We start from the raw sequence: 26,520 nt of genomic DNA on the forward strand, positions 1-26,520 counted from the left end.
TATAACCTGAGACAGGTTATTAGGTTTAGAAGAGGTTGCAGTGTAGTATTACCTGAGACAGGTTATTAGGTTTAGAAGAGGTTGCAGTGTGGTATAACCTGAGACAGGTTATTAGGTTTAGAAGAGGTTGCAGTGTGGTATAACCTGAGACAGGTTATTAGGTTTAGAAGAGGTTGTAGTGTGGTATAACCTGAGACAGGTTATTAGGTTTAGAAGAGGTTGCAGTGTGGTATAACCTGAGACAGGTTTAGAAGAGGTTGCTGTGTGGTATAACCTGAGACAGGTCATTAGGTTTAGAAGAGGTTGCAGTGTGGTATAACCTGAGACAGGTTATTAGGTTTAGAAGAGGTTGCAGTGTGGTATAACCTGAGCCAGGTCATTAGGTTTAGAAGAGGTTGCAGTGTGGTATAACCTGAGACAGGTTTAGAAGAGATTGCAGTGTGGTATAACCTGAGACAGGTTATTAGGTTTAGAAGAGGTTGCAGTGTGGTATAACCTGAGACAGGTTATTAGGTTTAGAAGAGGTTGCAGTGTGGTATAACCTGAGACAGGGTATTAGGTTTAGAAGAGGTTGCAGTGTGGTATTACCTGAGACAGGTTTAGAAGAGGTTGCAGTGTGGTATTACCTGAGACAGGTTTAGAAGAGGTTGCAGTGTGGTATAACCTGAGACAGGGTATTAGGTTTAAAAGAGGTTGCAGTGTGGTATTACCTGAGACAGGGTATTAGGTTTAAAAGAGGTTGCAGTGTGGTATAACCTGAGACAGGGTATTAGGTTTAAAAGAGGTTGCAGTGTGGTATTACCTGAGACAGGGTATTAGGTTTAAAAGAGGTTGCAGTGTGGTATAACCTGAGACAGGTTATTAGGTTTAGAAGAGGTTGCAGTGTGGTATAACCTGAGACAGGTTATTAGGTTTAGAAGAGGTTGCAGTGTGGTATAACCTGAGACAGGTTATTAGGTTTAGAAGAGGTTGCAGTGTGGTATAACCTGAGACAGGGTATTAGGTTTAGAAGAGGTTGCAGTGTGGTATAACCTGAGACAGGTTATTAGGTTTAGAAGAGGTTGCAGTGTGGTATAACCTGAGACAGGTTATTAGGTTTAGAAGAGGTTGCAGTGTGGTATTACCTGAGACAGGTTATTCGGTTTAGAAGAGGTTGCAGTGTGGTATAACCTGAGACAGGGTATTAGGTTTAGAAGAGGTTGTAGTGTGGGTGAAATATATTTCTCAGAGTATTGCACAAATATGCTCAACACTGTTTCAGGAAAGCAATGATCAAACACATGCAAAAATGGATCCTAGTCTACATGATCAACATTATAAGACACATAGAAGATCACATAGAAAAATATTTATTGTTAAGCTGCTGACGACAATGAATAAATACAAAAACACAAAACATATATAGGCTTAAAGGCACGTAACGTGAAGAGCCTTCCATTCCCACACCAGTCTCAATCTCATTGTCAGGTCCAAAATACATGCTGAGCGGCCTTGGAAGACAGCAGCTGTGGTTACATCACGGTCTTGCTTGCTGGGAGGTGGAGAGTGAATGAACATGTTCAGGATCGCCATAATAATAACACCATCCTATTTCAACCTTGATTCTGACATTTAAAGATGAAGATGGATATAAGTGCCCTCTGAAGCAGTACATGTGAAAATTAACTTAATTATTGATTGAATCCCACCCCGGTGCTGAGGTTTTCTGCCTGAGCATTCTCTTCCCAGTGGTCCTGAGAGCTCCTTTCCTTACCTGCATCTTACTGTAGATCCAGGGCAGCAGGCGGCTGACACGACTATAGACCCCCGGTCTGTCTCTCTTGCCACAGCTATCCCCCCAGCTGGTCACCCCCGCCAGGTACCAGAGCTGGTCTGAGTCTTTACACACCAGGGGACCACCACTGTCCCCCTAGAGGAGGGAAGGAGTGGTAGGGGGAGGGGGAGAAGAAGAGGGAGAGAAGAAACAGCAGAGAAGGGAAGGAGGGAAGAGAGAGACACAGGGTAAGATTTGTGGACTTCATGTAAGAAACTATGTGGAAGTAGCTACTGCCTGATTGGTCTTAGTGTCCCACTCACCTGGCAGGAGTCCTTGCCTCCCTTCATGTCTCCAGCACAGAACATGTTCTGAGAGACCTTACCATTGTACACTGTGTTACTGTTACACACGCTGGAGTCAATGATGTCCACAGTCACCCCCATAAGATTCGTGGAGCCACGAGCTAAACACCAAACAAACGACATGCAACAATTTAGAATATCACACCAGATTGCATCATGTTTTCTATCATATTTCTCTTTCCCCCTGCTTGTTCATCCCAATGCCAATCAGCAGAGGTGTGGACTCGAGTCACAAATATGATGACTTGCAACTCGACTTTGACACCAATGACTCGTGACTTAAATTGGACTTGAGCCTTATGACTCGACCTGACTTGATACCCTCCCCAAGCCCAAATGTTAAAAATGATGATATTGTGCTGGAACGTGATCATTGCACCCAAGATTGAACTACAACTGGCTAGGCAGTTGGTAGCCTAAATCCTGCCTGATGTTACTGCTGTTCCTAAAACCATTGACATACGTTAGCCTACTGTAACCACACAGAGAGAGAGAGAGAGAGAGAGAGAGAGAGAGAGAGAGAGAGAGAGAGAGAGAGAGAGAGAGAGAGAGAGAGAGAGAGAGTGTGTGTGTGTGTGTAAGGTTGGGCGATTGTGTACAAGTCTACATCGCCAGATTGCGCCCCCTTGCGATCCTCGATAGTCGATCAATATTGAGGGGGTCTTTCTCATGGCTACCCATGTTTTTCCATGGACATTATAAAGTTTATGTGGAAAGTAATGAATATATAGATATTTTTAAAAGCATTCATGATTTGTGTAAATGTAAAATACGAACTATTACTCTTGTTAAAAATATGAAATGGTATTACATTTGGTGAAGAGCACATTATGACTTGTTTAGGACTCAAAACTCAAAGTTTAGGACTTGAGACTTGACTTGATACTTGACGGTCTTGACTTGAGACTTGACTTGGGACTTGAGTGCTAAGACTTGAGACTTACTTGTGACTTGTAAAACAATGACTTGGTCCCACATCTGCCAATCAGCCCCCGAACTGTCATACCATGTGTCACTCACCTGCCCCCGCTTCTGTTGTCCCAAATCCAGAGGTCCAACATTTTGTTCCAGGAGAGAAGATCTTGTCATAGGCAGGCAGACACACAGGCTGGATATTGTCTGAAATAACAAACATAGACATGTTATGATGCTAATAGTGGTATAAATAATCATATAATATATTGTTATGTTAAAGGTGAACTCACTGGAGTAGTCTACACGCTGTGTGAGTTTAAGAAGGGTGATGTCATAGTTGTTGGTTTTGTCATCATAGCTCTCATGGACAATGATCTTCTCCACCATATAAGGGCGAGGCAGCACCATCTGAGAAACCATGCCCACATACACATGCCAGTTATTGGGCACCAGGTATGATGAGACCTTCCTAGAGAGAGTAGAGTTGTTAGGTCACTGTCTTCACTGATCACTGTTCAGCCTAAGCACTGTGCAGTTTTAGCTAGCTCCCTTCAGTTAGCTTTATTCAGTTCCAGCTCTGTTCTGTCCTTGTTATATCCCAGTTCTTTTTGTCTTAGCATTATTAGGTTTCAAGAGTTTTCTATATGTTCTGTTTCCTATTGTCATTACTGTTCTGCTTTACATTGTTTCAGTACAGTTCCTTGTCCATTGTCTGCGGTGTTGTCTGTTGTACTGACCTGGGGAAGCAGTGGGCTGCTGTCACCACAAAGTCAGGAGCGATCAGCGTGCCTCCGCAGGTGTGAGAGTCCTGAAAGTGGAGGCTGACCTGCCAAGGCCAATCGCCCAGATTCGCTGCTGATCCCCCTATGATTCTGGACAACTTCTGCCTGCCACAGTCTACCATGAGGACAGAGAGAGGGAGTAAGTCGGTCCGTAGTGCTAATACAGTATGGGGATTTGTATTTGGTCCTCTGTTCATCAGGAGAGCTAGATTCATATCTTTATCGAGCTTGAAAGACTAATGGTTGCCTTTGTGCATTAACTGCGAGAATGTAAAGATCGTTACTCACTGATACACTGCAGGGAGACAGTGTCATTGTTAGGGCAGGATGAGCTACAGAACACAGAAAGAAAGTCACAGTAAATCAGGTCACCAATGAGGTCACATGTTTTCTTTGTCTTCCCCACTTACTCCATCTAATGGTCAAACACTTGGCTCTGTTTGATACTTTTGGTATCTTATCATAACATACAGTATATGAAAAGTGACATGGTGAATGATGACCAGGTGGTGTCTGAGAAAGTCCCGGAAGAATGCCAAGGACTCCAGCGACCCCAGCCACGGACTGCTCTCTCCACGTTACCACCTGCATCTTAAGAGGCTATTGCACTGACTGTTCACACCTGCACCTTACGAAACTATTTACACAGACTCCCCAGCAAGCACCTTTTAGTTACTTGGAAGTTGTGGGAACGTACGTTTTTGGTTTCCCATTGGCTCTGGGAATTATGCCATAGGTTCCTTAACCGAAATGATAGGTTATTTGAAGGTAATTAAATAACGTTCTGATAACATACAAACCCAGTCAAAAGTTTGACACACCTACTCATTCAAGGGTTTTTCTTTATTTTTACTATCTTCTACATTGTAGAAAAATAGTGGGGACTCCTGAGTGGCACAGTGGTCTAAGGCACTGCACCACTAGAGATCCTGGTTCGAGTCCAGGCTCTGTCGTAGCCGGCCATGACCGGGAGACCCATGGGGTGGCACACAATTGGCCCAGCGTCGTGCGGGATGCTCTTGTCCCATTGCTCTCTAGTGACTCCTGTAGCAGGCCGGGCGCAATGCATGCTGACACGGTCGCCAGGTGTACGGTGTTTCCTCCGACACATTGGTGCGGCTGGCTTCCGGGTTAAGTGGGCATTGTGTCAAGAAGTAGTGCGGCTTGGCTGGGTTGTGTTTTGGATAAATCGCTCACAGTGGCTCTCGACCTTCGCCTTTCCTGAGTCCGTACGGGAGTTGCATCGATGAGACAAGACTGTAACTACCAATTGGATACCATGAAAAAGGGGTAAAAGTAAAAAAGAATAATTAAAACTATGAAATAACACATGGAATCATGTAGTAACCAAAAAAGTGTTAAACAAATCAAAATATACTTTATATTTGAGATTCTTCAAAGTAGCCACCCTTTGCCTTGATGACTGCTTTGCACACTCTTGGCATTCTCTCAACCAGCTTTATGAGGTTGTCACCTCGAATGCATTTCAATTAACAGGTGTGACTTGTTAAAAGTTCATTTGTGGAATTTCTTTCCTCCCTAATGCATTTGAGCCAATCAGTTGTGTTAGGGGTGGTATACAGAAGATAGCCCTATTTGGTAAAAGACCAAGTCCATATTATGGCAAGAACACCTCAAATAAGCAAAGAAAAACGACAGTGCATCATTACTTTAAGAAATGAAGGTCAGTCAAGACATGAAGGTCAGAACTTTGAAAGTTTCTTCAAGTGCAGCTGCAAAAACCATCATCCTGCAGAGGATAAGTTCATTAGAGTTATCAGCCTCAGAAATTGAAGCCCAATAAATGCTTCACAGAGTTCAAGTAACAGACACATCTCTGTTACTTGAACTCACATCAATTGTTCAGAGGAGACTGGGTGAATCCGACCTTCAAGGTCGAACTGCTGCAAAGAAACCACTAAAAAATGACAGCAATAAGAAGAAGAGACTTGCTTGGGCCAAGAAACACGAGCAATGGACATTAGAACGATGGAAATCTGTGTCTTTGTGAGACGCAGAGTAGGTTAACAGATGATCTCATGTGTGGTTCCCACCATGAAGCTTGGAGGAGGAGGTGTGATGGTGCTTTGCTGATGACACTGTCAGTGATTTATTTAGAATTCAAGGCACACTTAACAAGCATGGCTAACACACTATTCTGCAGCGAAACGCCATCCCATCTGGTTTGCGCTTAGTGGGACTATCATTTTTGTTTTTCAACAGGACAATGATCCAACACATCTCCAGCCTGTGTTGACCAAGAAGGAGAGTAATGGAGTGCTGCATCAGATGACCTGACCTCCACAATCACCTGACCTCAACCCAAATGAGATGGTTTGGGATGAGTTTGACCGCAGAGTGAAGGAAAAGCAGCCAACAAGTGCTCAGCATATGTGGAAACTCCTTCAAGACTGTTGGAAAAGCATTCCAGGTGAAGCTGGTTGAGAGAATGCCAAGAGTGTGCAAAGCTGTCATCAAGGCAAATGGTGGCTACTTTGAAGAATCTAAAATCTATTTTGATTTGTTTAACACTTTTTTGGTTACTACATGATTCCATGTGCTATATGTCATAGTTGTGATGTTGTCACTATTATTCTACAACATAGAATGGTGTTAAAATGCCATTTTTTTAACACATACAAAACTGTTAATTTTAGTTTATTCAAACAGACCCAATTTTTAAGGAAACTAGCTCATTAAGATTAGGTGTGGACAATTAGTGGGCACGGCCAACACACCTGAACACAATTAACAAGATAGAGAATAAAAATATTTTGTTGACGCTAAGAAAGGAATGCATTTTTTAAAATAACATTCTTAGAACGTTTTTTGAACAATACTAATGTTTTCTTGTGTTATTTATGGAAATTTGTCTTAATGTTCTGAGACATGACTTAAAATATAACCATGAGGAAACCTGCAGAAAATGTTATGCTGAAGTACTGAAATTCCCACAGAAGAACAATGTTTCTTAACGTTAATGTTCCCGGAACAATTTGAGAACATTACTTTAAATAGAACCATGAGGAAACCTGTAGGAAACATTATGCTGAAGTTCTGAAATTCCGTATGGTTCTCAGACGTGGGAATGTCAGTGCTAGCTAGGTACTCACTAAGAATCACTAAGAAACATATGGTTCTCAGAACGTTATGTGCTAGCTGGGTCTCTACTAGAGGTCAACCGATTAATCGGAATGGCAGATTAATTGGGGCCGATTTCAAGTTTTCATAACAATCGGAAATCGATATTTTTGGACACCAATTTGGACGATTATTTTTTTTTTTTACACCTTTATTTAACTAGGCAAGTCAGTTAAGAACACATTCTTATTTTCAATGAGGAACTGTGGGTTAACTGCCTTGTTCAGGGGCAGAACGACAGATTTTTACCTTGTCAGCTCGGGGACTCAATCTTGCAACCTTACAGTTAACTAGTCCAACGCTCTAACCACCTGCCTCTCATTGCACTCCACGAGGAGCCTGCCTGTTACGCGGATGCAGTAAGAAGCCAAGGTAAATTGCTAGCAGCATTAAACTTATCTTATAAAAATCAATCAATCATAATCACTAGTTAACTACACATGGTTGATGATATTACTCGTTTATCTAGCTTGTCCTGCATTGCATATAATCGATGCTGTGCGCCATCGCGTAAAAAGGACTGTCGTTGCTCCAACTTGTACCTAACCATAAACATCAATCAATACACAGAAGTATATATTTTTAAACCTGCACATTTAGCTAAAAGAAATCCAGGTTAGCAGGCAATATTAACCAGGTGAAATTGTGTCACTTCTCTTGCGTTCATTGCACGCAGAGTCAGGGTATATGCGATAATAATAAACATTTTGTTTTCGAAATGATAGTTTCCGGATTTGACCATATTAATGACCAAAGGCTCGTATTTCTGTGTTATTATGTTATAATTAAGTCTATGATTTGATATTTGATAGAGCAGTCTGACTGAGCGATGGTAGGCAGCAGCAGGCTCTTAAGCATTCATTCAAACAGCACTTTCGTGCGTTTTGCCAGCAGCTCTTCACTGTGCTTCAAGCATTGCGCTATTTATGACTTCAAGCCTATCAACTCCTGAGATTAGGCTGGTGTAACCGATATGAAATGGTTAACTAGTTAGCGGGGTGCGCGCTAATAGCGTTTCAAACGTCACTCGCTCTGAGACTTGGAGTAGTTGTTCCCCTTGCTCTGCATGGGTAACGCTGCTTCGAGTGTGGCTGTTGTCTATGTGTTCCTCGTTCGAGCCCAGCTAGGAGCGAGGCGAGGGACTGAAGCTATACTGTTACACTGGCAATACTAATGTACCTATAAGAACATCCAATAGTCAAAGGTATATGGTATACAAATGGTATAGAGAGAAATAGTCCTATAAATACTATATTAACTACAACCTAAAACCTCTTACCTTGGAATATTGAAGTCTCAATAAGGAACCACCCGTTAGCTTTTTTACATTGCACATATTGCACATATTGCACTTAATTCTCCAACACTTTGTTTTTGCATTATTTAAACCAAATTGAACATGTTTCATTATTTATTTGAGGCTAAATGGATTTTTATTCATGTATTATATTAAGTTAAAATAAGTGTTAATTTAGTATTGTTGTAATTGTCATTATTTCAACAAAAACAATAAAATAAATCGGCTGATTAATCGGTATCGGCTTTTTTTGGTCCTCCAATAATCGGTATTGGTATCTGAGTTAAAATCATAATCGGTCGACCTCTAGTCTCTACTCACCCACTCACACCCAATGCTATTAATTTTAAGATGCTCAACCATGTCACAATTCACTTTAGCACATTTCATAGTTTATATTGTATATATTTACAACATCTCCATTTTTTGTACTACTTTTTTATTACTTATTTGTGAATATGTTTTGTGTGCTGCACTGTTGAGAGCTGGCAAGTAAATATTTCACTGTACCCTTTACACTCTGTATCCTGAGCACGTGACCAATAAACATTGATTTGATGGGCCAAGAAGAGGCTTACCTAGTATGTGATATAATATACACTGAGTATAACAAAATTAGTAATACCTTCCTAATATCGAGTTGCACCCCCTTTTGCTCTCAGAACAGCTACAATTTGTTGGGGCATGGACTCTACAAGGTGTCGAAAGCATTCCAGAGGGATGCTGGGCCATGTTGACTCAAATGCTTCCAACAGTAGTGTCAAGTTGGCTGGATGTCCTTTGGGTGGTGGACCATTCTTGATACACACAGGAAACTGTTGAGCATGAAAAAAGATGCAGTTCTTGACACAAACCAGACCGCCTGGCACCTAATATCATACCCCGTTCAAAGGCACTTAAATCTTTTGCCTTTCCCATTCACACTTTAAATGGTATATGTACACAATCCATGTCTCAATTATCTTATGGCATAAAAATCATTTTTTCACCTGTCTCCTCCCCTTCATCTAAACTGATTGAAGTAGATTTAGAAGGTGGCATCAATAAGCTTTCACCTGGATTTACCTATGTCATGGAAAGAGCAGGTGTTCTTAATGTTTAAGCCTGTTCTTGGGCAGTAATTTATATTGCACTTTGCATAACATGCAAAGAGATGTTGACGAGTGTATCCAGAAGTACTTACTGTACTGACACCTTATCTTGGATGGTGTTGGAGGTCTTCCCTGTCACAGTGAGAGTGGTAGAGGACTCATCTTTCACACTGCTAGTGATATGACTCCTAAATAAATAGATGTAGAGAGAAGTTTATGTACACGTCCCGACATCACAACCTAACACACTAAACCCATTGATAGGTATGGTTGAACAGGTTTGCACAGTTCAGCCTTTCGACCACAAGAGGGCAGCAAAAGAGGGGAAGCTCTTACACTCTGAAGCCTAGTTGAGCGCAGGTCTGGTCAGCCAGGCCCTTGTTCCAGCCACTGTAACACACAGGGAGGAAATTACCAGCGCTGCTTGTCTTCACCTCTAGACCCCCATTCGACCTGAACCTTACTGGATGATACACAGATACATCACTCAATTAGAACATCACTCAATTAGAACATCACTCAATTAGAACATCACTCAATTAGAACATCACTCAATTAGAACATCACTCAACTAGAACATCACTCAACTAGAACATCACTCAATTAGAACATCACTCAATTAGAACATCACTCAATAAGAACATCACTCAACTAGAACATCACTCAATTAGAACATCACTGAATCACACAAATACATGACTTAGCAGTTAGAACCTCCCAGGATCACACAGATACATCACCCATTACAAATCCATTGCACATCTAGAAAGGTTCCCACTGGACACAAACTGGTTGAATTAATGTTGATAAAACGTAATTTGTCAACGCTTTGTGACGTGGAATCCACGTGGAAAATACATATACATTTGGTTTTTTATCATCAACGTAAACTTGTTTTAAGGGGAAATTTCAACCCCTGGATTATGTCATCATTGTAGCCATTTGTCAAAATAGACAAACCTTGAATTTGTACATTTGAAACAACATCAGTTCTTTGATATACTTTGCCTTCAGAAAGTATTCACACCCCTTGACTTTTTCCATATTTTGTGTTACAGCCTGAATTTAAAATGGATTAAATTGAGATGTTGTGTCACTGGCCTAAACACAATATCCCATAATGTCAACGTGGAATTATATTTTTAGAATTTTTCTGAAATTAAACATTCAAAGCTGAAATGTCTTGAGTCATTAAGTATTCAACCCCTTTGTTATGGCAAGCCTAAATATGTTTATGAGTAAAAATGTGCTTAACAAGTCACATAATAGTTGCATGTACTCACTCATTGTGCAATAATTGTGTAACACGATTTTTTAATTACTACCTCATCTCTGTACCCCACACATACAATTATCTATAATGCACCTCAGTCGAGCAGTGAATTCCAAACATAGATTCAAGCACAAGGACCAGGGAGGTTTTCTAATGCCTCGCAAAGAAGGGCACCTATTAGTATTTGTGTAAAACAAAAATATTTTGAATATCCCAATGAGCATGGTGAAGGTATCAATTGCACGTTGGATGGTGTATCAGTACACAGAGTCACTACAAGATACAGGCATCCTTCCTAACTCAGTTGCCGGAGGGGAAGGAAACCGCTCAGGGATTTCACCATGATGCCAATGGGGACTTTAAAACAGTTACAGAGTTTAATGGCTGTGATAGGAGAAAACTGAGGATGGATCAACAACATTGCAGTTACTCCACAATACTTACTTAATCGACAGAGGGAAAAGACAGAAACCTGTACACCATAAAAATATTCCAAAACATGCATCCTGTTTGCAATAAGGCACTAAAGTAAAACTGCAAACAATGTGGCAAAGAAATTTACTTTATGTCCTGAATACAAAGCGTTATGTTTGGGGCAAATCCAACACAACCCATCACTGAGTACCACTCTTCATATTTTCAAGCAATGTGGTGGCTGCATCATGTTATGGATATGCTTGTCATCGGCAAGGACCAAAAATAAATGGAATGGAGCTAAGCACAGGCAAAATCCTAGAGGTAAACCTGTTTCAGTCTGCTTTCCAACAGACACTGGGAGACAAATTCACCTATCAGCAGGACAATGACCTTAAACATAAGGCCAAATATACACTGGAGTTGCTTACCAAGACGACATTGAATGTTCCTGAGGTGCCTAGTTACAAATTTGACTTAATTTGGCTTGAAAATCTATGGCAAGACTTGAAAATGGCTGTCTAGCAATGATCAACAACCAACTTGACAGAGCTTGAAGAATTTAAAAAATAATAATATGCAAACTGTTAACGCTGCCAAAGGTGATTCTAACGTATCGAGCGGGGGTGTAAAATACTTAAGTAAATTAGATATTTCTGTATTTCATCATACAAATATATTTCCAAAACTTATTAAAAACATGTTTTTACTATATCAATATGGGGTATTGTGTGTAGATGGGTAAGAACAAAATCTATTTAATCCATTTTAGAACAACAAAATGTGGAATAAGTCAAGGGATAGAAATACTATCTGAAGGCACTGATATACTGTATATCAGTGTCGGTCAGTTTTCGGATCGAAACACTGACCGACGTCACTTCCTCTTGAATTTGCAGACGTGTTTTGCGTTGCCTGTGCGTTTTGTTGCCAACTTTACTTTGCTAGCTGACAACTTTACGTTTTTTTTTTCTTTTTAATTACCGTTTATATTTTTAGTTTTTCCATCAACTTTTTTCCCTCATTCAACTTTTTCACTCCGGACGCTTTATCTGAACATGGTTCGTCAGCAGCTTCGGCTGTAATCTTGATGTGATTGGCCTGACTGAAACATGGCTTAAGCCTGATGAATTTACTGTGTTAAATGAGGCCTCACCTCCTGGTTACACTAGTGACCATATCCCCCGTGCATCCCGCAAAGGCGGAGGTGTTGCTAATATTTATGATAGCAAATTTCAATTTACAAAAAAAAATAAAATGACGTTTTCGTCTTTTGAGCTTCTAGTCATGAAATCTATGCAGCCTACTAAATCACTTTTTATAGCTACTGTTTACAGGCCTCCTGGGCCATATACAGCGTTCCTCTCTGAGTTCCCTGAATTCCTATCAGACCTTGTAGTCATAGCAGATCATATTGTAATTTTTGGTGATTTTAATATTCATATGGAGAAGTCCACAGACCCACTCCAAAAGTCTTTCGGAGCCATCATCGACTCAGTGGGTTTTGTGCAACATGTCTCTGGACCTACTCACTGCCACAGTTTTACTCTGGACCTAGTTTTGTCCCATGGAATAAATGTTGTAGATCTTAATGTTTTTCCACATAATCCTGGACTATCGGACCACCATTTTATTACGTTTGAAATCACAACAAATAATCTGCTCAGACCCCAACCAAGGAGCATCAAAAGTCGTGCTATAAATTCTCAGACAACATAAAAATTCCTTGATGCCCTTCCAGACTCCTTCTGCCTACCCAAGGACGTCAGAGGACAAAAATCAGTTAACCACCTAACTGAGGAACTCAATTTAACCTTGCGCAATACCCTAGATGCAGTTGCACCCCTAAAAACAAAAAACATTTGTCATAAGAAACTAGCTCCCTGGTATACAGAAAATACCCGAGCTTTGAAGCAAGCTTCCAGAAAATTGGAACGGAAATGGCGCCACACCAAACTGGAAGTCTTCCGATTAGCTTGGAAAGACAGTACCGTGCAGTATCAAAGAGCCCTCACTGCTACTCAATCATCCTATTTTTCCAACTTAATTGAGGAGAATAAGAACAATCCAAAATGTTTTTTTGATACTGTCGCAAAGCTAACTAAAAAGCCGCATTCCCCAAGAGAGGATGGCTTTCACTTCAGCAGTAATAAATTCATGAACCTCTTTGAGGAAAAGATCATGAACATTAGAAACCAAATTACGGACTCCTCTTTGAATCTGCGTATTCCTCCAGGGCTTAGCTGTTCTGGATCTGCACAGCTCTGCCAGGGCCTGGGATCGGGAGAGACACTTAAGTGTTTTAGTACTATATCTCTTGACACAATGATGAAAATAATCATGGCCTCTAAACCTTCAAGCTGCATACTGGATCCTATTCCTACTAAACCACTGAAAGAGCTGCTTCCTGTGCTTGGCCCTCCTATGTTGAACATAATAATCAGCTCTCTATCCACCGGATGTGTACCAAACTCACTAAAAGTGGCAGTAATAAAGCCTCTCTTGAAAAAGCCAAACCTTGACCCGGAAAATATAAAAAACTATCGGCCTATATCGAATCTTCTATTCCTCTCAAAATTTTTAGAAAAAGCTGTTACGCAGCAACTCACTGCCTTCCTGAAGACAAACAATGTATACGAAATGCTTCAGTCTGGTTTTAGACCCCATCATAGCACTGAGACTGCACTTGTGAAGGTGGTAAATAACCTTTTAATGGCGTCAGACCGAGGCTCTGCATCTGTTCTCGTGCTACTAGACCTTAGTGCTGCCTTTGACACCATCGATCACCACATTCTTTTGGAGAGACTGGAAACCCAAATTGGTCTACACGGACAAGTTCTGGCCTGGTTTAGATCTTACCTGTCGGAAAGATATCAGTTTGTCTCTGTGAATGGTTTGTCCTCTGACAAATCAACTGTACATTTCGGTGTTCCTCAAGGTTCCGTTTTAGGACCACTATTGTTTTCACTATATATTTTACCTCTTGGGGATGTTATTCGAAAACATAATGTTAACTTTCACTGCTATGCGGATGACACACAGCTGTACATTTCAATGAAACATGGTGAAGCCCCAAAATTGCCCTCGCTAGAAGCCTGTGTTTCAGACATAAGGAAGTGGATGGCTGAGAACTTTCTACTTTTAAACTCGGACAAAACAGAGATGCTTGTTCTAGGTCCCAAGAAACAAAGAGATCTTCTGTTAAATCTGACAATTAATCTTGATGGTTGTAAAGTCGTCTCAAATAAAACTGTGAAGGACCTCGGCGTTACTCTTGACCCTGATCTCTCTTTTGACGAACATATCAAGACTGTTTCAAGGACAGTTTTTTTCCATCTACGTAACATTGCAAAAATCAGAAATTTTCTGTCCAAAAATGATGCAGAAAAATTAATCCATGCATTTGTTACTTCTAGGTTAGACTACTGCAATCCTCTACTTTCCGGCTACCCGGATAAAGCACTAAATAAACTTCAGTTAGTGCTAAATACGGCTGCTAGAATCCTGACTAGAACCAAGAAATTTGATCATATTACTCCAGTGCTAGCTTCCCTACACTGGCTTCCTGTTAAGGCAAGGGCTGATTTCAAGGTTTTACTGTTAACCTATAAAGCGTTACATGGGCTTGCTCCTACCTATCTTTCCGAGTTGGTTGTGCCGTACATACCTATACGTACGCTACGGTCACAAGACGCAGGCCTCCTAATTGTCCCTAGAATTTCTAAGCAAACAGCGGGAGGCAGGGCTTTCTCCTATAGATCTCCATTTTTATGGAACGGTCTGCCTACCCATGTGAGAGACGCAGAATCGGTCTCAACCTTTAATTCTTTACTGAAGACTTATCTCTTCAGTAGGTCATATGATTGAGTGTAGTCTGGCCCAGGAGTGTGAAGGTGAACGGAAAGGCTCTGGAGCAACGAACCGCCCTTGCTGTCTCTGCCTGGCCGGTTCCCCTCTCTCCACTGGAATTCTCTGCCTCTAACCCTATTACAGGGGCTGAGTCACTGGCTTACTGGTGCTCTTTCATGCCGTCCCTAGGAGGGGTGCGTCAATTGAGTGGGTTGAGTTACTGACGTGATGTTCCTGTCTGGGTTGGCGCCTTGGTTTGTGCTGTGGTGGAGATCTTTGTGGGCTATACTCGGCCTTGTCTCAGGATTGTAAGTTGGTGGTTAAGGAATATCCCTCTGGTGGTGCGGGGGCAAAGTGGGTGGGGTTATATCCTTCCTGTTTGGCCCTGTCCGGGGGTATCTTTCGGATGGGGCCACAGTGTCTCCTGACCGCTCCTGTCTCAGCCTCCAGTATTTATGCTGCAGTAGTTTATGTGTCGGGGGGCTAGGGTCAGTTGGTTATACCTGGAGTACTTCTCCTGTCTTATCCAGTGTCCTGTGTGAATTTAAGTATGCTCTCTCTAATTCTCTCGTTCTCTCTTTCTTTCTCTCTCTCTGAGAACCTGAGCCCTAGGACCATACGTCACGGCAAACCGGGCATGATGACTCCTTGCTGTCCCCAGTCCACCTGGCCTTGCTGCTATTCCAGTTTCAACTATTCTGCCTGCGGTTATGGAACCGCCACCTGTCCCAGACCTGCTCTTTTCAACTCTTAATGATCGGCTATGAAAAGCCAACTGAAAATTATTAATGATTATTATTTGACCATGCTTGTCACTTATGAACATTTTGAACATCTTGGCATAGTTCTGTTATAATCCCCACCCGGCACAGCCAGAAGAGGATTGGCCACCCCTCATAGCCTGGTTCCTCTCTAGGTTTCTTCCTAGGTTTTGGCCTTTCTAGGGAGTTTTTCCTAGCCACCGTGCTTCTACACCTGCATTGCTTGCTGTTTGGGGTTTTAGGCTGGGTTTCTGTACAGCACTTCGAGATATTAGCTGATGTACGAAGGGCTATATAAAATAAACTTGATTGATTGATATCAGTGCCTTCGGAGCCTGGGCAGCACCTCCTCCTGGAAAGTTCACATTCAGATATTCCGTTGGTCTCCCATCCAAGGTTTTAACCAAGCCCTGATAAGCTTGGATATTTGGCACTGACTACTACATGTACCAATGTGCGATCATGAGAAGGATTTTTGAGAGACCTCTTAATAACTAAATATATTAAAGTCATTCCAAAGAGTAGATTTAACAGTGCAAATGAAAAGTAATCATACTTTATAAGTCAAATATCATCAATGATACTATTTAGGCCTATATAGCATTTGCAAAGTCATCAACGGCTATTCTTTCAATTCAACCCAGGGTTCAACTACAAATAGACAACACATATAGGCCTAGGGCGTACAAGCTTTGGTTAATTTCAACTTTAATCTCCACGTTAATCATTAATATGTTGTATTCACATCTCCAGCTCAACCAAAAATCCAAGTTAAAGAATAGGTCAAAATCAAATCAATTTTTTTTTACTTGCATTTAAAGTTTGATTAGACTATATTTAGTCCTATTCTTTAACTTGGATTTTTGGTTGAGATGGCGACGTGAATCCAACCTATCAAATATACATTTGTAGACAAACTGGACATTAAATTGTGTTTGGCTGTCAACGCAACCAAATATCAACATTTGAAGGAGATGTATCTTCTGCTTGGAAAGTTCCATCTGTGCCACTGACTTAGTCTGGATTTAATTCCAGTTGGTCTACAAATTAATAATTGACATGTTGGATTCACGTCTCAATCTCAACCAAAAAGCTAAGTTAAAGAATAGTACTAAATCAAACTTTAAATGCACTTTAAAGGAAGCTTGATTTGATTTAGATTCTTGGTTGAGATGGAGACATAATTCGAACATATAAATTATTCATTTCTAGACAAACTGGAATTTGTTGACAACCAAACACAATTCAATATCACTTTTGCAATACAGTAAATAGCCTATTAACTTGTCAACAAGTTAACAAATTATATGTTTTAAAGTAAAGAATGGGATTAAGCCAGTGGTTCAGATGAAACTATCCAAGCATTAGATATCCATTAAATGTTGATATTTGGTTGCGTTGTCAACCAAACACAATTTAATTTAAGACTATAAAGTTAAGTTTAAAGTTAATCTTACTATCTTACAAATCAATGTAACAGCATTTATTCAGCCTTAAAATGAACAAAACATCTTTGGACACATTTTGAGGTTAGCCTACAGTAGCTATAAATGTATTTTTATGTGATAATAGAAAGCGTGCATGGTTCAAGCTAACATGCAAATGTTGCAGCTCTGTGGAGATCTTCACAATTGCTGTAATAATCTATGCAGAATCTTGAACAGCATTGATCAACTACAACCCAGGTCATTTGGTTGTGCTATTAGATGAAGTACAATGATACACATTAATCTGTTGTAATGAATACAACATATCTGACATGGCATTCCCATTTGAACTTTGTTGTGCTTTTGTGCAGTGATATAACATTTAGTTGACAACTTAACCAGAAACCTGACTAAACCAAACTTTTCCATTGGAATATGGTTGTGCTTTTAGATGGTTGAAAGCATAGCCATATAACATTGCGAATTCAACAAACTTCTGCCTGTCTTTTTGAATGGGTGAATAAAGGTTGAAATCTCATCGATCAACGCCTCAACCAAATATGATCCACATTTCCACATAGAAGTGACGTGGTGTGCCCAGTGTTTTGCTTCTATTTTTGTTACTGACAACAAAAACTAGGTGTGGCGACAAGGGTACTGACCACAATTGGTCTCATCACTGCCCAGTACGCAGTCCCGTCGGCCATCACACTCCACGGTTTTGGAGGGGCAACTGTCTTTCTCCATCTCACTCAGGGAGCCAGACACCAGGGATGGGCCATAACGCACTGGACAGAGGTCATAGGTCAAAGAGAACTAGTAAAGGATATGCAGAGCCGTGGAAGCCCCTATGGTAATGCCTAATACATACCAACACAATATCATATATATTGCATTCACACGATACCCTAAATATGGAATTTATGATTGTCATAAATGTACACATATTTAATTGTTACAATATGTCCATGTTAGATTATGTTCTATTGTATTACAATATGTCCATATAGTTTAATGTTGTACTGTATGAGTTCTCTGTAAGTTATTGGTTGGGTTACCTCCCAGCCAGATAGCGATAGCAAGGAGGACCAGCAGTAGGGTGGTTCCTCCTGATCCTCCGTAACAGCAGGAACTGTTCCCACATGATAAGCCCTTTTTACGACGTTGGGCTGCAAGAGGAGACCAGGGACATTTTTCAGTTTACAGTTTGATAAAGTTGGGAGGCAAAAAAGCTTAGGATTAAGAAAGAGAAACGTTTCGGATATAGAAAGAGAGATATGCATTACAGAGACAGAGTGATGGCGCCCTCTCATAGAAATAGTTAGGGGCAGGAATGTACTGTATATCAAGGATTGAAGAAGTAGAAGGGAATACCAGGAACTTACGGGCGCCCTGGGAAACATGGACGACATTTACATGTGCCATAGGCTGGGGGATGTAGTAAGGCTGAGAAGGGGGGTCAGACATCCCTCTGGCCCCCACCACCTCTCCATACTCAGGAGGGGGCTGGGTGGGCACTGCTACTGAGTAGTATGGGGGTGGGCAGTCACTGTTCTGAGGGGAGAAGGAAGAGGAGAGTCAGATGGGTTCTCATTGGCATTAGTAGGCTATGTACCTGATCAACTTCTAAACACAGGCAGGCATATAATATGCATATCTGAAGCTTAGCTCTAGCCTGAATCCTACACCACCTTAACACATACAGACAACTGATCAAACCTATAAAAACAGGACATATTGTACAGTGGACAAAAAAAAGGAGCATCCATTACAGAACCATACTAGACTGGATGGTCCTGTGGACCACCAGTGTCTCCTCAGTGAGGTTCCTTTGTGTTTTTTTTGTTGCTATTCACATGCCTGATGGACACTTAGGCAATCACAAACAGACAGTTATGCACCATGACCCAACGTGTGATTATAGATCTGGACACATCAACAGCTAAACACCAGGAAGGAAAACAGGTTCCCCAAGGATGCACTTGTTCTTATCTCTAAAAATAACTGAATGTTTCTTAGAATTGTTACTATGACACCAGTTTCATTATATCACTAATAGTTCCAATTTCTCAAATTACTAGATGTCTTATAAATCAATCTGCTATTAATAGAAAGTGTAATTTTATAGTTTCAGTTCTAATTAACCATTGTCTGAAGCCAGTAACCAGAAATGTTTACCTAAAATCGTTTCCTCTTCTTGATAAGGAAGAAACCTACTATTTTGTTCCCCATCGGGAGACTGAAAAGACTTGGCATGGGTCCTCAGATCCTCAAAAGGTTGTACAGCTGCACCATCAAGAGCATCCTGACTGGTTGCATCACTGCCTGGTATGGCAACTGCTTGGCCTCCGACCGCAAGACACTACAGAGGGAAGTACGTACGGCCCAGTACATCACTGGGGCCAAGCTTCCTGCCATCCAGGATCTCTATACCAAGCCATGTCAGAGAATGGCCCTAAAAATGGTCAAGGACTCCAGCCACCCTAGTCATAGACTGTTCTCTCTGCTACCGCACGGCAAGTGGTACCGGAGCACCAAGCCCAAGAGGCTTTTAAACAGCTTCTACCCCCAAGCCATAAGACTCCTGAACATCTAGTCAAATGGCTACCCAGACTATTTGCTACTCTCTATTATTATCTATGTATAGTCACTTTAATAACTTTACCTACATGTACATATTACCTCAATTACCTCAACTAACCGTGCACACATTGACTCTGTACCAGTTCCCCCTGTTTATAGTCTCGCTATTGTTATTTTACTGCTGCTCTTTAACTACTTGTAACTTTTATTTCTTATTCATATTTTTTTAACTGCATTGCTGGTTAGGGGCTTGTAAGTAAGCATTTCACTGTAAGGGCTACACCTGTTGTATTCGGGGCATGTGACTAATAAAATGTAATTTGATTTTGATAAAATGTTTATCTGATGTTGCTGATTAAGTTCTGCTTGTTCAAACAGCACAACTGATTAACAAAGACTGTAGGCTACAGGTGTGGTTTATGACAAACAATGATATGGGAGGTGTGTTTATAAGTGCATGACATGATCTTAACAATATTCTAACACACACACCCATCAGTGTCACGTGTTCACGGAAACATGGCTCACTCAGGATACGTTATTAGAGTCGGTACAGCCACCTGGTTTCTTCATGCATCACGCAGACAGAAACAAACATCTCTTTGGTAAGAAGAAGGGCGGTTGTGTATGCCTTATGATTAACGAGTCGTGGTGTGATCAAAACAACAAACAGGAACTCTAGTCCTTTTGTTCACCTGACCTAGAATTCCTTACAATCAAATGCCGACCGCATTATCAACCAAGAGAATTCTCTTCGATTATAATCACAGTCGTGTAGACCCCCCCCCCCCCCCCCCTATCCTGAGGCTGCATTTATTGTAGCTGGGGATTTTAACAAGGCTAATCTGAAAACAAGGCTCCCTAAATGTTATCAGCATATTGAATGCGCGAGCCGGGCTGTGGAAAATTCTGGATCATTGTTACTCTAACTTCCGCAACGCAAACAAAGCCAACCCTAGCCCTCCTTTCGGCAAATTTGACCACGATTCCATTTTGTTGATCCCGGCCTATAGACAGAAACTTAAACAGGAAAGCCCGTGCTCAGGTCTGTTCAACACTGGTCCAAACAATCTGATTCCACGCTTCAAGATTGCTTCGATCACGTGGACTGGGATATGTTCCGGATAGCGTCGAACAACAACATTGATGTTTATGTTGATTCGGTGAGTGAGTTTATTAGCAAGTGCATCGGTGATGTTGTACCAACAGCGACTATTAAAACCTTCCCCAACCAGAAACTGTGGATTGAAGGCAGCATTCGCGCAAAACTGAAAGCGAGAACCACTGCTTTTAATCAGGGCAAGGCAACCGGAAACATCGAAGACAAATAGTGTAGCTATCCCCTCCGCAAGGCAATCAAACAAGCTAACCGTCAATATAGTGTCACGCTCGTCGTTAAGTGGAAGAGAGGAGGACCAAGGCGCAGCGTGGTAAATGTTCATGATGATGAATTTTAATGTTGATCCAACAAACAGAACACTGACAAAATACAAAACAATAAACGGCGTGAACAAACGAACGAAAACAGTACCGTATGGCGAACAAACACAGACACGGCAACAATCACCCACAAACAAACAGTGAGAACAGCCTACCTTAATATGGTTCCCAATCAGAGACAACGTAAAACACCTGCCTCTGATTGAGAACCATATCAGGCTAGTTAGACAACCCTAAACCAATGAAAACACATAACATGGAATATACCCACCCAGCTCACGTCCTGACCAACTAAACAAAGACTAAACAAAGGAAATAAGGTCAGGAACATGACATATAGAGACAAAGTAGAGTCACAATTAAACGGCTCAGACACGAGAGGAATGTGGCAGGGTCTACAGTCAATCACAGACTACAAAAGGAAAACCAGCCCCATCGCGGACCCCGGTGTCTTGCTCCCAGACAAACTAAACAACTTCTTCGCTCGCTTTGAGGACAGTACAGTGCCACCGACACGGCCCGCTACCAAAACCTGCGGATTCTCCTTCACCGCAGCCAACGTGAGTAAAACATTTAAACGTGTTAACCCTCGCAAGGCTGCCGGCCCAGACGGCATCCCTAGCCGCGTCCTCAGAGCATGCGCAGACCAGCTGGCTGGTGTGTTTATGGACATATTCAATCAATCCCTATCCCAGTCTGCTGTCCCCACATGCTTCAAGAGGGCCACCATTGTTCCTGTACCCAAGAAAGTTAAGGTAACTGAGCTAAACGACTATCGCCCCGTAGCACTCACTTCCGTCATCATGACGTGCTTTGAGAGATTAGTCAAGGATCATATCACCTCCTCCATACCTGACACCCTAGACTCACGCCAATTTGCTTACCACCCATCTGGACAAGACCTCTTGTAAGAATGCTGTTCATGTAAGAATGCTGTTCATTGACTACAGCTCAGCATTTAACACCATAGTACCCTCCAAACTCATCATTAAGCTCGAGACCCTGGGTCACGACCCCGCCCTGTGCAACTGGGTTCTGGACTTTGACGGGCCGCCCCCAGGTGGTGAGGGTAGGAAACAACATCTCCATCCCGCTGATCCTCAACACTGGGGCCCCACAAGGGTGCGTTTTCAGCCCTCTCCTATACTCCCTGTTCACCCATGACTGCGTGGCCATGCACGCCTCCAACTCAATCATTGGTAGGCTTGATTACCAACAATGACAAGACGGCCTACAGGGAGGAGGTGAGGGCCCTCGGAGTGTGGTGTCAGGAAAACAACCTCACACTCAGATGATCGTGGACTTCAGGAAACAGCAGAGGGAGCACCCCCCTATCCACATCGACGGGACAGAAGTGGAGAAGGTGGAACGTTTGAAGTTCCTCGGCGTACACATCACGGACAAACTGAAATGGTCCACCCACACAGACAGCGTGGTGAAGAAGGCGCATCAGCACCTCTTCAACCTCAGGAGGCTGAAGAAATTTGGCTTGTCACCAAAAACACTCACAAACTTTTACAGATGCACAATCGAAAGCATCCTGTCGGGCTGTATCACTGCCTGGTACGGCAACTGCTCCACCCACAACCGCAAGGCTCTCCAGAGTGAGTAGTGAGGTCTGCACAACGCATCACCGGTGGAAAACTACCTGCCCTCCAAGACACCTACAGCACCCGATGTCACAGGAAGGCCAAAAAGATCATCAAGTACAACAACCACCCGAGCCACTGCCTGTTCACCCCACTATCATCCAGAGGGCATGGTCAGTACAGGTGCATCAAAGCAGGGACCAAGAGACTGAAAAACAGCTTCTATCTCAAGGCCATCAGACTGTTAAACAGCCATCACTAACATTGAGTGGCTGCTGCCAACATATACAGACTCAAATCTCTAGCCACTTTAATAATTAATAATAGGATTTAATAAATGTATCAAGTCACTTTAAACAATGCCACTTTATATAATGTTTACATACCCTACATTACTCATCTCATATGTATATACTGTACTCTATACCATCTACTGCATCTTGCCAAAGCCGTTCGGCCATCGCTCATCCATATATTTATGTACATATTCTTATTCATCCCTTTACACTTGTGTGTATAAGGTAGTTGTTGTGAAATTGTTAGATTACTTGTTAGATATGACTGCATGGTCGGAACTAGAAGCATAAGAATTTTGCTACACTCACATTAACATCTGCTAACCATGTGTATGTGACCAAAAAAAATGGATTTGATTTGATTTGCTATGCGTAACGTGGGAAACGCTGAGAAGTGATTGCACCAATACATTGACCCTAGTGAGAGAAAATCTACTCAGTGGACACAAACCAGAACGGCAAATTACTGATCAACGAAACACAATTGAATTTACTAGCAACAATTGAAATACAGGATCCAATTCCATGAAATATAAATGGAAATGCCTCAATCTTCCACTAACCATACATTTAAATAATGTCCAATACCTGACCAAAAGTATTTGGACACCTGCTTGTCGAACATCTTATTCCAAAATCATGGGCATTAATACGGTGTTGGTCCTCACTTTGCTGCTTTAACAGCCTCCACTCACAGGCTTCCACTAGATGTTGGAACATTGCTGGGACTAGCTTCTATTCAGCCACAAGAGCATTAGTGAGGTCAGGCACTGATGTTGGGTGATTAGGCCTGACTCGCAGTCAGTGTTCCATTTCAGCCCAAACAACAACGGTCAGGGCTCTGTGCAGGCTAGTCAAGTTCTTCCACACCGATCTCAACAAACCATTTCTATATGGACCTCGCTTTATGCACGGGGGCATTGTCATGCTGAAATAGGAAAGGGCCTTCCCCAAACTGTTGCCACAAAGTTGGAAACACAGGACCTTCTAGAATGTCATTGTATGCTGTAGAGTTAAGATTTTCCTTCACTGGAACTAAGGCGCCTAGCCTGAACCATGAGAAAAAGCCCCAAACCATTATTCCTCCTCAACCAAACTTCACAGTTGGCACTATGCATTGGGGCAGGTGACATTCTCCTGGCATCTGCCAAACCCAGATTCCTCCGTCAGACTGCCAGATGGTGAAGCGTGATTCATCACTCCAGAAAACGTGTTTCCACTGCTCCAGAGTCCAATTGAGGCAAGCTTTACACCACTCCAGCCGACGCTTGGCATTGCGCATGGAGATCTTAGGCTTGTGAGTGGCTGCTCAGCCATGGAAACCCATTTCATTAAGCTCCCGATGAACAGTTCTTATGCTGACGTTGCTTCCAGAGGCAGTTTAACTCGGTAGTGAGTGTTGCAACCGAAGACAGACGATTTTTACACGCTACACGCTTCAGCACTCGGCAGCCCCGTTCTGTGAGCTTGTGTGGCCTACCACTTCGCGGCTGGGCCGTTGTTATTCCTAGATGTTTCCACTTTACAGTAACAGCACTTGCAGTTGACTGGGTCAGCTCTAGCAGGGCAGAAATTTGATGAACTGACTTGTTGGAAAGGTGGCATCCTATGATGGTGCCGCGTTGAAAGTCACTGAGCTCTTCAGTACGGGCCATTCTACTGCCAATGTTTGTCTATGGAGATTGCATGGCTGTGCACTCGATTTTATACACCTGTCACCAATGGTATGGTTGAAATAGCCGAATCCACTAATTTGTTTCAAACCTAAGAGTTTTTCCTACGAAGTTAATAGGTCAATGTTGCCAATTGGACATGTCTGAGGAGTTATAGAACAGAGGGTCACGATCGTCATAATAAGCGGACCAAGGCGCAGCGTGAGAGACATACATCTTCCTTTTATTAGACGAAGACGTAACACGAAACACTCTTACAAAACTAACAAAACAATAAACGACCGTGAAGCTATAAACGAAAGTGCACACACAAGCTACTAACGTTAAACATAGACAATTACCCACAAACACCTAAAGCCTATGGCTGCCTTAAATATGGCTCCCAATCAGAGACAACAATAAACAGCTGTCTCTGATTGAGAACCAAATCAGGCAACCATAGACTTTCCTAAACCTCTACACTGAACACTAACCCCATACCAACTACAAAACCCCCTAAACAATACACACACCCTAAACTAGACAAAACCCACAAACATTCCCCATGTCACACCCTGACCTAACTAAAATAATAAAGAAAATCAATATAACAAAGGCCAGAGTGTGACACAGAGTAAATCCACCTACCTGGTCTTGTTCCATCTGTGTGTTTGGAAGCCTACAGTCACTGTGGCCCCCTGGGGACTGAGCTGGCCTCACTGGGATCTGGGTCAATTCTACAGGAGAGATTCTATAGCTTGGTAAGTCTCTGTCCGTTCCCTGTGCTTCAGTGTCTCCGCCTGAATCTAAAGTCCATTCACACTACAGGCACTGGTATCCAATCCTCTGTCCCTCCCTCCACCTTTTCTCTTCAATGCTGGCCAAACTGGTTCCATCATGGAAAGTTGGTGACATGATTTGTGATACATGCACAGCCAGCAGAAACACGCTAATTAAGCTTTTTTTAATGTTGTTTTCTAAAGAGATAATTTCAATGACTAAAAACAATTACAATATCGTAGGTTATCTATGAAGATTAAACAAAATTCACTGTAAGATAAAAAAAAAAACATTGTTTCATTTAAAGTTTATTTGGGTAAGAACAAGTACAAATTGAACAAACAATCATCCTAATCACAATAGTGTTTCTAGGCTACTATAGACATACAGTACCTATTGTGGTACATCATATTAATGTGTTCAGAAATACATATGTCTGCCAAACTAAATAGTACAAACTCATTAAACTGAAATACTGCTACCTAAAGAAAACTTGAAGGGATTCTCAGACTTGAGTATAATGTTGTAATTACATCATTATCAGTACAGAGATCAGACTGACTGAATAGAATAATACATATAGGTTTGGAAATGTTCCAACCTCCATACAGGACACACAACCATTTTTACCTTTACCAATGACGCCACAACTATAAAGCTGTTTTGAGTATCCTCCCCAAATGAAATAAGAAATGTTTGCTATCATGAATCTGAAATAGCTAAAATGGGTGCTGTCAACAATACCCCAGCACAGACAATTCAACGTCCATTCCGCGTTGGTTCAATGTCATTTCATTGAAATGAAGTGGAAACAACGTTGATTGTACCAGTATGTGCCCGGTGGGAAAGGTGCTATAGGAGGGTGACTTGTACACACAATGACTGAACTACATTCCTTTTGGTTACATAAACAAAACCAGAAATGTCCCAACTGTGGATGTTTTTGAGAGTAGAACGATTACTATCACTTCTTAATCCAAAACATTAATGCAAATACACCTCTCCTGATGAGAATAACAAACAAACTATGTTTTGCTTTCAGTGGATATTTTTTTTTTAATCAAACAAATAACTCCACTTCTGTTTTCCTTATCCATATGACAACAAAGGAG

At 41.7% G+C, this 26,520-nt stretch overlaps 1 protein-coding gene across 1 annotated transcript; it reads right to left on the reverse strand.

Annotated features, from left to right (window-relative positions):
* Positions 1–1,335: 1,335 nt before the first annotated feature.
* On the reverse strand, positions 1,336–25,415 carry tmprss13b (transmembrane serine protease 13b). The gene is made up of 13 exons (XM_055942626.1): positions 25,277–25,415; positions 18,454–18,622; positions 18,127–18,237; positions 17,731–17,856; positions 9,681–9,807; positions 9,437–9,532; positions 4,104–4,147; positions 3,771–3,930; positions 3,324–3,502; positions 3,139–3,237; positions 2,077–2,219; positions 1,754–1,909; positions 1,336–1,531 (listed from the first exon to the last, which is right to left on the reverse strand). Exons 1-13 carry the CDS (start codon positions 25,289–25,291, stop codon positions 1,517–1,519), a joined length of 1,440 nt encoding a protein of 479 aa, XP_055798601.1. The 5' UTR covers positions 25,292–25,415; the 3' UTR covers positions 1,336–1,516.
* Positions 25,416–26,520: the final 1,105 nt, after the last annotated feature.

Source organism: Salvelinus fontinalis, chromosome 13 (genome assembly GCF_029448725.1).
Source record: "Salvelinus fontinalis isolate EN_2023a chromosome 13, ASM2944872v1, whole genome shotgun sequence".
Classification (NCBI taxonomy): Eukaryota; Metazoa; Chordata; class Actinopteri; order Salmoniformes; family Salmonidae; genus Salvelinus; species Salvelinus fontinalis.